General features: G+C 46.7%; 1 protein-coding gene across 2 annotated transcripts in view; it reads right to left on the bottom strand.

The window, feature by feature from the left end:
• WDTC1 (WD and tetratricopeptide repeats 1) overlaps nt 1-12,861 on the bottom strand; it is a 154,145-nt gene extending 141,284 nt beyond the window's left edge. Inside the window, exons 1-2 of one of the 2 annotated variants that reach the window (XM_075335920.1) lie at nt 12,759-12,861; nt 9,688-9,813 (exon numbers count right to left, since the gene is read on the bottom strand). In XM_075335920.1, coding sequence (XP_075192035.1) covers nt 9,688-9,735 — 48 coding nt within the window. In that variant the 5' untranslated portion in view covers nt 9,736-9,813; nt 12,759-12,861. The remainder of the gene's footprint in view (nt 1-9,687; nt 9,814-12,758) is intronic. The other variant, XM_075335919.1, reaches the window with a different exon arrangement.
• Between the last annotated feature and the right edge of the window lie 1,769 nt (nt 12,862-14,630).

A 14,630-nucleotide genomic window follows, 5' to 3' on the forward strand; every position in this document is an offset into this window, starting at 1 on the left:
GGTCCACTGAACTCTAGTTAGCCACTCATGCCCTAGTATATAAATGAATATTTATGGTTATAAAAAGTATATGCAATAGGGAGAAAGAATGATGAGCCTTAATATAGAATCAACAAAATGGTCACAATGATCAAAAGGCATTTAATCTCCAAAACATTGATTGAAAGGTTGCAACACAGGGTAGTCCAGATGGTGGATAAGCAGCCCCAATCAAGTTTCAAAGAAATTCAAGCTGTCCTGCAGGCTCAGGGTTCATCAGTTCAAGAAGTGTCTGTTGACATTTGAATGAAATGAAACACCATGGCAGGAGACCCAGGCATACCCCACCACTGACACAGAGACATAAAAAAGCAAGATTGCAGCTTGCCAAAATGTATGGGAGTAAACCAAAATCCTTCTGGGAAATCGTCTTGTGGACAGATGGAATCAAGATAGAGCTTTTTGGTAAAGAACATCATTCTACTGTTTACTGAAAATGCAATGAGGCCTACAAAGAAAACAACACAGTACCTACAGTCAAATATGATGGAGGCTCAAGGATGTTTTGGGGTTGTTTGGCTGCCTCTGGCATTGGGTGCTTTGACTGTGTGCAAGGCATCATGAAATCTGAAGATTACTAAAGGATTTTGGGTCACAATGTAGTGCCCAGTGTCAGAAAGTTGGGTTTGCGTCATGGGTCATGAGTAGGGCTGAGCGAATCCGAACTGAAAAATCCTGATCCGCGCGGTTTCAAAGCTTTCCAGGTGCCGGACCCGGATCAAGTATTCCGGGTGCACGATCCGGCACTTGGGAAAATAATTGGAAAATAAAGAAAAACAGAAATAAAACAGTGTTTCATTCTTACCGAAACTTGGTGTCATGGTGGCACACTGCTTCCGGGTTGCGCATTCACTTCCTGTACTGTGCATCATATACACACAGCTTTCTGTGTTCTCCCCACCCACCGGCCGCCTCTCGTCTGTGATTGGTTGCAGGCACACGTGCCCCCAGCCTGTGACAGTATTAGCCTGCCGTGCAGTCATCGCGGCTCAGTCATTGTCTCCAGAGCCAGCGGTCGTGCTCTATGGCCGCTGGCTGTGTTATGTAGCAGAGCTGAAGAGGCGTGGGACCTTGTGTAGATTACGTCGGACCTGCAGGGTGTTGGGGGTTAATACAGAGGTGAAGGAGGGTGTGTTTTTCGTACTTTTTTTTTCCAAATAAAGAATTTTTCTCTGTATTTGTGTTTATTTACTTTCATTTACAGGTTAGTGTGATGCAAGTATCTCATAGACGCCTGTGCCATGACTAACCTAGGGTTTAGTAGCAGCTGTGCGCTGTTATTAACTCCTCATTACCCCGACTGGCACCGCTCCAGGGCAACGGGAAGAGCTGGCATTGCCCCGGGATTGTCACCACATCTAATAGAAGCGGCAATACCGGGCGGCTGCGGGCTGAGACTATCAGCCCCCAGCCGGTATTATCATGGCTGGGGATGAAAGTTAGGGGGGACCGCACGTTTTTTTCTGTTTTTTTTTAATTATTTAAATAATTAAAAAAAAAAAAGCCACATCACCGCCACAGATGCTCACACTTCTGACAGGAGCGTGCATGTGTTTCTAGGTACATGCATGCTCATGTTCAGAGAGCTGATGTCATGTCAGACTTGTACGAGTCTGACAGCACATCACCGCCACAGCTGCACACACTTCTGACAGGAGCGTGCATGTGTATCTGAAAGACATGCACATTCACCATACTGACCCGCAGACACTTGCACTGCTTTTCCCGCCCACTGGCCGTCCTGCCGCCTGTGATTGGTTGCAGTCAGCTGACACGCTGACACTCAGAGTGGGGGTGCATCTCGCTGCAACTAATTACACATGCCGGTGGGCGGGCAAAACAATGAATATTAAATTGTCAGCTCCGTAAGGGAAACGCGTGACCCGGACGGAGTTTGCTGCCATGACATAGACTCGGGTGAGTACACAGCGCGCTCCTACCCCCCTATCCCCTCCACAAACGTTTTTAATCTCCAGATTCTGGTCCCCATAGACTTAAGGCCCCGTCACACTAAGCAACATCGCTAGCAACATCGCTGCTAACGAACAACTTTTGTGACGTTGCTAGCGATGTTGCTGTGTGTAACATCCAGCAACAACCTGGCCCCTGCTGTGAGGTCGTTGGTTGTTGCTGAATGTCCTGGGCCATTTTTTAGTTGTTGCTGTCCTGCTGTGAAGCACAGATTGCTGTGTGTGACAGCGAGACAGCAACAACTAAATGTGCAGGCAGCAGGAGCCGGCTTCTGCAGAGGCTGGTAACCAATGTAAACATCGGGTAACCAAGAAGCCCTGTCCTTGGTTACCCGATATTTACCTTTGTTACCAGCCTCCGCCGCTCTCACTGTCAGTGCCGGCTCCTGCTCTGTGCACATGTAGCTGCAGCACACATCGGGTTAATTAACCCGATGTGTGCTGTAACTAGGAGAGCAAGGAGCCAGCGCTAAGCATTGTGCGCTGCTCCCTGCTCTGTGCACATTTAGCTGCAGCACACATCTGGTTAATTAACCCGATGTGTGCTGTAACTAGGAGAGCAAGGAGCCAGCGCTAAGCATTGTGCGCTGCTCCCTGCTCTGTGCACATGTAGCTGCAGGACACATCGGGTTAATTAACTCGATGTGTGCTGTAACTAGGAGAGCAAGGAGCCAGCGCTAAGCATTGTGCGCTGCTCCCTGCACATTTAGCTGCAGCACACATCGGGTTAATTAACCCGATGTGTGCTGTAACTAGGAGAGCAAGGAGCCAGCGCTCAGTGTGCGCTGCTCCCTGCTCTCTGCATGTGTAGCTCCGTGTGGTGGTAACCAAGGTAAATATCGGGTTGGTTACCCGATATTTACCTTAGTTACCAAGCGCAGCATCTTCCACGCGGCGCTGGGGGCTGGTCACTGGTTGCTGGTGAGCTCACCAGCAACTCGTGTAGCCACACTCCAGCGATCCCTGCCAGGTCAGGTTGCTGGTGGGATCGCTGGAGCGTCGCAGTGTGACATCTCACCACCAACCTCCTAGCAACTTACCAGCGATCCCTATCGTTGTTGGGATCGCTGGTAAGTTGCTTAGTGTGACGGTACCTTTATATGGGCACTGGAATCTGGAGCGGATCCGGATTTTTTTTTTCAATCCGACAGCGATCCGCTGGTCCCTGATTTTGGCGCATTCGATCAACTCTGATCATAAGTCTTCCAGCAGGACAATGACCCTAAACATAATTCAAGGAGCCCCCAGAAATAGCTGGAAACAAATCACTGGAGAGTTCTGAAGTGGCAGCAAAGAGTCTGGATCTAAATCCCTTTGAACACCTGTGGAGAGATCTTAAAATTGCTATTAGGAGAAGGCACCTTCAAATATGAGAGACCAAGTGTGCAAAAGAAGAGTGGTCCAAAATTCCAGTTGAGAAGCTTTTTGATGGTTATAGGAAGCGACTGATTGCAGTTATTTATTCCAAAGGGTGTGCAACCAAATATTAAGTTGAGAGTGTCAACAATTTTGTCCGGCCATTTTGGGGGTCGTGTGTGAAATTATGTCCAATTTGCCTTTTTTCTCCGTTGTTTTGTGATGTTCCAATACACACAAAAGAAAAAAAACATGTGTATGACCTAACGTGTAATTACAATAATTTCCTGGGAGAAATACTTCATTTCCTGGAACAATTTTAAAGGGTGCAACTCTTTCGCCCATGACTTTATATAGCTTTATTGATGATCATGTCGATCAGATTGGTTGTATAACATAATACTGATATTTCTGGCACGCATAGGAAAAAATATTTCAATATGATATTGAAGAATATTTTATTTTCATATTCTGCAAAAGTAGTCAACCAAAATGCCAACGTTTCGGCTCGCATTTGAGCATTTTTCAAGGCATATATATCAAAAAGCAGATAAGCGCAAAAATAAGTGCTTGGCAGAATATGGGCTTAGGATAGCAAATACCAGAGGATGGGATGAGGCAGGGGTAAGTCATAGGAGACCAGGGTGAATGGGTGATAGTGCCTGGAACGACAGCAGGCTGGGTGCAAATCGAACCGTGTCCAGTGAGCTGGCTGTCTGGAAGCAAGGTCACCTTGCTACCAGACAGCCAGCTATCCTAAGCCCATATTCTGCCAAGCACCTATTTTTGTGCTTCTCTGCCTCTTGATATATATGCCTTGAAAAAGGCTCTAATGTGAGTCGAAACGTTGGCATTTTGGTTGACTCCTTTTGCAGAATATGAAAATAAAATATTCTTCAATATCATATTGAAATATTTTTTTCTATGCGTGCCAGAAATATCAGTATTACCGTATTTTCCGCTTTATAAGACTCACTTTTGTTCCCCCAAATTTTGGGGGAAAGTAGGGGGTGCGTCTTATAATCTGAATATACGGGGAGGGGGGTGTATATATATATATATATATATATATGTATACACGCACTGCAGGGTCCACTCTGGAGCGGTTCTGGGGGCTGGTGAAGCTGCGGGAAGGAGCCTTTGATCTCCTGCTCCCGCTCATATAATATGCACTGCCGCTGTCTATCACCGTGGTGCTGAAACCGCACCGCGGCGATGGGCTGGGGCAGGGGCGCATATTATATCTGCCTGCGCCCTCCTTTGATGACACATCCCCCCTGTGTTAGATATGGCCCCCATGCTGCTGCACATAATAAAATAAAACACTCTTTACTCACCTCCTCCAGCGCTGATCTCCCGATGTCTCTGCTGCTGTCTGTGATCAGGCACGCAGAGATGATATCACTCTGCTGTGCCGATCACATGACCGGCACCGAAAACCAGGAAGTGGATGAAGCCGGAGCTCACAAGCACGGAGGGAGACACGAGAAGGGACAGCGCTGAGAAGGTAAGAAAAGAGTGTTTTATTTTACTAAAAGCAGCAGCATGGGGGCGATATCTAACACAGGGTGATGTGTGCAAGCCACAGGGGGCCGTGTGCAGCAATAGTGGGCCGTGTGCCAGCCACAGTGGGCCGTGTACCAGCCACAGGGGGCCGTGTGCCAGCCATAGGGAACATGTGGCATCACTGGGGGACGTGTGCCAGCACAAGGGGGCTATATTCAATATAAGGTGGCCATATCCAGATTAAGGGGGCTAATTTTAGGATGGGGGGCTATGAGGGACATATACCCTATATGATTTGTTAGACGGACACTGGCATTATAAAAACGGACCCCATTTATTAAAAAATTCTCTATTCCTTCACCAAATTTGGGGGTGCGTCTTATAATCGGGTGCGTCTTATAAAGCGAAAAATACGGTATGTTATACATTTTTTCTGAGCACCGACGTATTACATGGTTGTAGCAGAGCTTCTCCCTTCATACCGATCAGATTGGTTGTATCCCAGTGCCAGATTTTGTCCTAGGAATTATCGTAAGTTCTAACAAAATGTGCGTATATTTAAATGTTTAGATTTGCTTTGTCTAGGCTTTTATGGTTTGCATTATAAGTAAAGATTCATATTGGATGGAATTTTTAGTTAGCCCTCCATTAATATACAGGGTTTCCCACCCCATTAGGATTTATGGGGATTTTTACAGGACTAATTTTTCAAAAATGACAGGATGAAATTCAGGGTTTTCCAGGGTTTATTATTAACATTGTTGTTAAAAAATATATTTATATTTTTTCTAGCTATTTTTCTTCTAACAGTGCAGTGACATTTTTTTTCCCACTTCCAATTTTTTGCTCTATTTGTAAATTTTTCAGATTTAAATGATTCAATTCAAAAACTGTCAGCTAAAATGTATGCTATTTACCTGCAGACAAAGGGGTAATCTGCAGCTAAACAACATTTTAAACTGGCCTACTGAAAGGCAGAAAATGTGTTTATATTCTCCCTGCAGCCGCTCGCTTCCAGTCATTGAGGGTATATGGGTCAGTGATTGCACTGTACACACTCCCCTTCACCTTGACTTACAGTCTGCTCTGCAATGGATGTGTGCAGCGTATGTGTGCATAGCATAGTGAGTGGGGACTAGAACGGCTCTCTGGACTGCTGATAAATGGAAGCAAGTAGCTACAGGAATCACATAGCTTAGTTTTCTTGCTGCAACCGCTGCTCGAGCAAAAAACCTAACAGGATTTAACCCCTTCAGCCCCCAGGCACTTTCCGTTTTTGCGTTTTTGTTTTTTGCGCCCCTTCTTCCGAGAGCCGTAACTTTTTTATTTTTCTGTCAATCTTGCCAAATGAGGGCTTGTTTTTTGCGGGACGAGTTGTACTTTTACATGAACCCATAAGTTTTACCATATAGTGTACTGGAAAACGGCAACAAAATTCCAAGTGCGGAAAAATTGCAAAACAAGTGTGATCGTACAATAGTTTTTGGGATATTTTATTCACCGTGTTCACTATATGGTAAAACTGATGTGTCAGTGGGATGCCTCAGGTCAGTGCGACTTTTTAGACACCAAACATGTATAGGTTTACTTGTATTTAAGGGGTTAAAACAAAATTCACAAGCCTGTCCAAAAAAAGTGGCGCACGTTTTGCGCCATTTTCCAAAACCCGTAACGTTCTCATTTTTTGGGATCTATGGCTCAGTGACGGCTTATTTTTTGCGTCTTGAGGTGATGTTTCTAATGGTACAATTTTTGCGCAGATGCTACGTTTTGATCGCTTGTTATTGAATTTTGCGCAAAACTTGCGGCGACCAAAAAACGTAATTTTGGCATTTGGAATTTTTTGCCGCTACGCCGTTTACTGATCAGATTAATTGATTTTATATTTTGATAGATCAGGCATTTCTGAATGCGGCGATACCAAATATGTGTATATTTTTTATTTTTTTAACCCTTTAATTTTCAATGGGGCGAAAGGGGGGTGATTTCAACTTTTAGGTTTTATTTTTTTTTATTTTTTTAAACTTTTTTTTTTTTTATTTTACTAGTCCCCCTAGGGGGCTATAGCGATCAGCAATCCGATCGCTCTGATCTATCTGCAGATCTCAGCTACACAGCTGAGAACTGCAGATACGGTGCTTTACTTTCAATGCCGGCTGTATTCCGGCATTGAGAGGAAGTGAGTCATGATAGCTACAGGCGTCATCACATGACCCTGTGCTACCATGACAACCACCGAAAGTCACGTGATCGCGCACGTGACTTCCGGTGGGGGCGGCGGTAAGTAAAAATCATGGCCGCGCGCATATATATCTCACTGCCAGACTTTGGCAGTGAGATGTAAGGGGTTAAATGTTCCGGGTGGAATGCGATTCCACTCGGAACATGCAGGCACACATGTCAGCTGTTAAAAACAGCTGATATGTGCGCCGATAGCCGTAACCTGCCGGCGGCAGGGGGCGGGGCTTAACCTCACACGCTCCATGACGGATATATCAGTCCAAGGTCGTGAAGGGGTTAAACTGACTTTGTCAGCAAAGGATGACTGTTCAAACCATGTACAAGTGCTCAGTGCATGGCCAAACATTTAAGTACACCTTCCTCTCTATCTCCATACTCCCTTCTTCTTCGATTGACAGCCCTGACTTCAAAGAAACAGAGAAGGGTGGATATACTGTGGATGGAAAACAAGCAAGTGAGAAAGTGCACTTAAATGTTTGGCCTCGCCATGATGTACTTGGTTTGAACAGGCATTTTGTGCTGACAGAGTCCCTTTAAAAGCTTTTTACCTGCACATACAGATCTGCAGGTAAATAATGTCTTTGCAGGTTAAAGGTTCCCTTGAAAGAGTAACTAAACTTTTTTTTATGCATAAGTAGCTTTTTTAAAGACAAGTTTAGTAATACCTTTACCTACACAGTCTATTTCTTCATTGCTACAGCAAGAAATCACTGTATGAATGGATATGAAAAAGCTGAAATGCTTCCCAAGCCTCTGTCACTTCAACTCTTTTCCCCACCCAGCACCGCCTCCCTCTGCTGCTTGACTGACAGTTCCGTTGCTTGAAATCACAAAGTATAGAGGCTGTCAGTCAGGCAGAAAGAGGTGGCACTGGGCAAAGAAAAGAACTGGAGTGACAGGGGCTCTGGAAGAGTATCCATGCTCTGACAGCAATTCAACCTCATTTGCATATCCATTTGAAAGCATTTCTCATGAACAGAGAGCAAACCGTGGCCATGTAAAGCTATTACTGGACTTGTCTTTAAGGCTCGAGTCACACTGGTGTATGACTCACACGAGTCCAGTGAGGAAACAAATAACACATTGCATTCGGCACAATGTTATGTAATGAGGCAGCTCAGATCTACGATGTTTTCTACAGCACTAATCAGACTGAGAAAAAAAATGGCACCATGCTACAATTGTCTGCGAGTCTTGCTTCACACACACCCATACAAGTCTATGGGTGTGTGAAACATCAGACTGCACTCAGGTAACATCTGACTGCAGTCCAATATATGCACAGACAGGCAATGAAGAGGATGGAGAGATTAATCCCTCCCTCTCCTCTGCAGCTGTGATCCGATAGCAGGATCGGATCACAGTTGAATGACAGTTGGCTCACATTCGCAGCAGCCGAGGATCATTAACATATCGCATCCAATGCTTTCACATCGCATGCATACGCTAATGTGACCCCGGCCTAAAAGAGCTAAATGCACATATGAATAATTTACAGGGTGTAATCCCGTTAACAGATTCCCTTTAGGGGTGCTTCACACACAGCGAGATCGCTACTGAGATCGCTGCTGAGTCACGGTTTTTGTGACCTCATTAGCGATCTCGCTGTGTGTGACACTGAGCAGCGATCTGGCCCCTGCTGTGAGATCGCTGCTCGTTACACACAGCCCTGGTTCGTTTTTTTATTGTTGCTCTCCCGCTGATAAGCACACATCGCTGTGTGTGACAGCGAGAGAGCAACAATCCTGAATGTGCAGGGAGCAGGAGCCGGCATCTGACAGCCTGCGGTAAGCTGTAACCAAGGTAAACATCGGGTAACCAAGGTGGTTACCCGATACTTACCTTCGTTACCAGGCTCCGCAGCTCTCACGCTGCCAGTCCCGGCTCCTGCTCCCTGCACAGCGGTGTGCGCTGGTAACTAATGTAAACATCGGGTAACCATACCCGATGTTTACCTTAGTTACCAGTGTCCTCAGCTTCCAGACGCCGGCTCCGTGCAAGCGCAGCGTCGCTTGCACGTCGCTGCTGGCTGGTCACTGGTCGCTGGTGAGATCTGCCTGTTTGACAGCTCACCAGCGACCAGGTCAGATCGCTGGTTGGATCGCTGCTGCATCGCTAAAGTGTGAAGGCACCCTTAGGTGTAGTTTCAAACTACTGTTTTTTCAAGAAAAACTATAAGATTATTCTGATCAGACGTTAATCAGAGTTTGATTACAGTGGCATCAGTTTTTCTCAGCTGTGGAGAGAAAAGAAAAAGAAACGACTCTCCACCTTCTCCTTTCTGTAAGTCCATGAAAACTGAACCGCACTCAGATGTCATATGACTGCGGTAAGATTTTTTTCACGGATCCATAAACTTGCAATTCTGATTTTGATCTGACACTTGGATCAAAATCAGATTAGTCTCTTCTGATTTGTCCAAGGAAACAAATCGGACATTTGCACAGCCTCATATGTTTGCAGACATGCATCAGAATCCACTTAAAAAAATCAGTGTGGAACATACCTCAATTCAAGGATAGCCCGTTAAAATAAAATTAATGGAATTTAAAATTTTGAACAATACACCACATACCCCAATCTGCCGGACGATGAGATCCTGGACAATGTTGGTTCTATCCATCTTGAAGTTCAGATACAGAGCTCACGACTCCAAAGACTGAAATTGTATCACTACCACTGCCATTATCAATACACTTTCCTGCAAAATAAAAAAAATATATATGCTAGAAAAGGATTCCATAAACTTGACATCCAAGTGTGGTTCAGTCATAATGCTTACAAAATATAACATGTATAGCATCTGAGAGCAGTATAATGTAGAGACAGAGACCCTGATTCCAGTGATGTGTCACTTACTGAGCTGTTTGCTGTCATTTTGATGATATCTCTGTTTTCTCTGCTGCAGATCTAGCAGTTATTTGAATGTAGAGCAGGGATATGATGAGCTCATCCAGCTGCTGGACTACCTGGCAGCAGGCAAAGTAGTCCTCTCATGATAATCTCCTGCTAATTAATCAGTGATTTTATAAAAGCTACACTAAACAGCCCAGCAAGTGACACATCACAGAAATCAAGCTCTCTTTCTATACATTATGCTGCTCTTAGATAAGGCTACTTTCACACTTGTGTTGTGCGGCATTCGTCACAATCAGTTGTGTAACTGATGCAACGGATGCGTTGCAGATAGTGGCACAACTGATGTGACTGATGCTGCTAAAAAAGGATGTTTTTTATTGGGGGTTTTTTTACTGTTTGGCTGGGCGATCAGTTGATTGCTCACAAAAGCCGGCCGATCAGCTGATCGTTCACAAAAGCCGGCAGCCGGGCGATCAGCTCATTCCTCACAAAAGCCGGCCGGCTTTCGTGAGCAATCAGCTGATCGCCCAGCGGCTGACTTTTGTGAGCGATCAGCTGATTGGCCGCCGCTGGAATGAGATTCCCCGAACATGGATTTCACACAAGCACTGAGCATGCTCAGTGTGAAACAATGCAATTCGTCACTAAGAAAAAAGTTACATGCGGCGTTCTATCCGGCCTGCGCTCAGTCAAAATAACGACTCGACACAATAGTCGCAATCCGTCGTCCATACAAGTCTATGGGAAACAGCGCAAGCCGTTAACGTATTGCGCTGTTTTCCAAAGCAGCGGATTGCGCAGCGGATTGCGACTAACGCAAGTGTGAAAGTAGCCTTAGGTGGAAAAAAACTGGTGACAGAGTCCATTTAAAGGGGGTCTCCTCATCAATATTTATTATACATACTTATATAGCACCATTAAGGCTATGTGCGCACGTTGCGTATTTGCATGCAGTTACGCTGCGATCTGCACCGCAGCGTAACTGCATGCGTCATGCGTCCCCTGCATAATCTATGAAGATTATGCAGGAGATGTGCGCACGTGGCGTATTAGAGCGCTGCGCTTCGGCTGCTGCCCGAAGCGCGCGTTCTAAGAAGTGACATGTCACTTATTCCGTGCGCTCTGCATGCATCCCCCGCTCTGTCTATGGGAGGGGCTGCACTCAGAGCGCATGAAATCTGCTTTTTGTTTTCATTACAGACTCTTTCTGCAGCGATTTGAAGCGCACGTGTGCTGTTCAAATCGCTGCAGAAATTTCTGCAGGGACAGAACGCTACGTGCGCACACGTTAATTCTACAGCACTCTACAGACATTATCATCACTGTCCCCATTGGGGCTCACACTCTAAATTCAGTATGTCTTTGGAATGTGAGAGGAAATCGAAAAACCTGGAGGAAACCCACAGAAACATGGGGAGAACATACACACTCCTTTTGGATGTTGTCTTTAGTGGGACTTGAACCCAGTTGGCTGACGGGAAAATAACGGGACACAGAAGAAAAAATAAAGTTCTAGAATCAGTGGAACAGCACCAATTGGAGGATATAGGTTCCCTTTAAAAGGACTGTCACATGAAAAACCGCTATTAACCTGCAGATATGGGGTTATTCTGCAGGTTTTGGAACATGCTTGGCACTGCATTAGAGCCCCGCTGCCAGCAGGAAATGGACTTTAATCCTCCCGGCAGCGTTCCGCTCTCAGTCATCAGCATGGCACGCGTTCAGTCACAGATCTGTGTATGGAGAGCGGCGACTGTAGCCGAGCCCCCCCTTTACTGACTGAAAGCAACTCTGCCTTAGAGGAAGTTGTCAGTCAGTAAGGGGGGACTTGGCTACAACCGCCGCTCTCCATACAAAGATCTGTGACTGAACACGTGCCGTACTGATGACTGACAGCGGAACGCTGCCGGGAGGATTAAAGTCCATTTCCTGCTGGCAGTGGGGCTCTAAGTGCAGCGCAAAGCAGGTTCCTAACGCTATTAACCCCATATGTACAGGTTAATAGCGTATTTTCATGTGACAGGTTCCCTTTAATGAAAAAAAATCCAGTGAAAAGTTGTCTTTAATAGGATATTAAACAACTATACAGGATGGGAAGTAAAGTTGACAGCTTCCGCTCTGTAGACCCCCTTCAGGGCTCTGGGTGAGACCCCTATACCCTTTCAGAACTGCTTACTATCAATTTCTGAAAGAGATTAGTCTGCCAATGAGAGCCGGCTGGGTATGGCAGAGTCCAGGCTACTGGTATGGCAGAGTCCAGGCTACTGGTATGGCAGAGTCCAGGCTACTGGTATGGCAGAGTCCAGGCTACTGGTATGGCAGAGTCCAGGCTACTGGTATGGCAGAGTCCAGGCTACTGGTATGGCAGAGTCCAGGCTACTGTCTGCAGCTAGCAGAGGATGGACACCTTATGGAAGTGTATGAGGACACTCACTGCTAATCAGGCGATACCGTCAGAGCTGCTGTAAAATGGCACTCCACAGAGTGCAGAGGTATGCAGAGCACCGCTCCGGCCTATCATGGGGCCAGCACGCAAGTTTGGCAAATAGCCTCCCCATTAGTGAATGCACATGGAAACATGGAGCTGCAGCTACCCTATGATAGAGCCACATCCAGAAGTTTCTGCAGCGCATTTACAGTACATGCATAGCTCACTTACAAAGCCCAGCCTGTGCACTACACTCTGCCGCAATGGCTGCTGCATTCAAACTGTACGCATAGTCCACCAGCCATGTACACACATACACCAGCCAGCAGGCCGCTGACAACCCAGTTACCCGTGTTTACCTCTCCGGGTGTCTCTCAGAGCAAGCACCCTCCAACTACGTAATCACCGTACTAGAATCATCAAGTCCAAGGACTACGCCACGTAAACTGCGCAAATGGATGTTCAGGAATACGCCTCAGCTTACTAACTTAATACTACGGCTCCCTGGCAACGTGAGGAGGAAAAGGAAAGGCCATGTAAACCAGTAACAGGCTTAGCTGTAAGACTGACAGCTCTACGAACCAATAGGCGAGGTGGAGCGGACCAGCTGGTAGGTTAGGTTGGCTTGAAAAATCAGAACTTGCGCAGTTACACCTCGCACAAAGCGTCATGGAAGTTGTAGTTTACATTCAAAATCGAATGACCTTTCCATGCGCAGCGATGGAACGCGGATGACTTGGAGACATGGGCGGCCCGAGAGCTGTGCGGCCACATAGGCATACGGCCTTCAATTACACCTAGCTGGTGTTGTAATAGAAGTGCGTATACTCACCATGCCCCTGTATCTGACCCTACAGTCACTCTATACGCACTCACCATGCCCCTGTATCTGACCCTACAGTCACTATACGCCCTCACCATGCCCCTGTATCTGACCCTACAGTCACTATACGCACTCACCATGCCCTGTATCTGACCCTACAGTCACTATACGCACTCACCATGCCCCTGTATCTGACCCTACAGTCACTATACGCACTCACCATGCCCCTGTATCTGACCCTACAGTCACTCTATACGCACTCACCATGCCCCTGTATCTGACCCTACAGTCACTATACGCCCTCACCATGCCCCTGTATCTGACCCTACAGTCACTATACGCACTCACCATGCCCCTGTATCTGACCCTACAGTCACTATACGCACTCACCATGCCCCTGTATCTGACCCTACAGTCACTATACGCACTCACCATGCCCCTGTATCTGACCCTACAGTCACTCTATACGCACTCACCATGCCCTGTATCTGACCCTACAGTCACTATACGCCCTCACCATGTCCCTGTATCTGACCCTACAGTCACTATACGCCCTCACCATGCCCCTGTATCTGACCCTACAGTCACTATACGCACTCACCATGCCCCTGTATCTGACCCTACAGTCACTATACGCACTCACCATGCCCCTGTATCTGACCCTACAGTCACTATACGCACTCACCATGCCCCTGTATCTGACCCTACAGTCACTATACGCACTCACCATGCCCCTGTATCTGACCCTACAGTCACTATACGCCCTCACCATGCCCCTGTATCTGACCCTACAGTCACTATACGCACTCACCATGCCCCTGTATCTGACCCTACAGTCACTATACGCACTCACCATGCCCCTGTATCTGACCCTACAGTCACTATACGCACTCACCATGCCCCTGTATCTGACCCTACAGTCACTCTATACGCACTCACCATGCCCCTGTATCTGACCCTACAGTCACTATACGCACTCACCATGCCCCTGTATCTGACCCTACAGTCACTCTATACGCACTCACCATGCCCCTGTATCTGACCCTACAGTCACTATACGCACTCACCATGCCCCTGTATCTGACCCTACAGTCACTCTATACGCACTCACCATGTCCCTGTATCTGACCCTACAGTCACTATACGCACTCACCATGCCCCTGTATCTGACCCTACAGTCACTATACGCACTCACCATGCCCCTGTATCTGACCCTACAGTCACTATACGCACTCACCATGCCCCTGTATCTGACCCTACAGTCACTCTATACGCACTCACCATGCCCCTGTATCTGACCCTACAGTCACTATACGCCCTCACCATGCCCCTGTATCTGACCCTACAGTCACTATACGCACTCACCATGCCCCTGTATCTGACCCTACAGTCACTCTATACGCACTCA

This window comes from Anomaloglossus baeobatrachus, chromosome 2 (genome assembly GCF_048569485.1).
Source record: "Anomaloglossus baeobatrachus isolate aAnoBae1 chromosome 2, aAnoBae1.hap1, whole genome shotgun sequence".
In the NCBI taxonomy this organism is placed as follows: Eukaryota; Metazoa; Chordata; class Amphibia; order Anura; family Aromobatidae; genus Anomaloglossus; species Anomaloglossus baeobatrachus.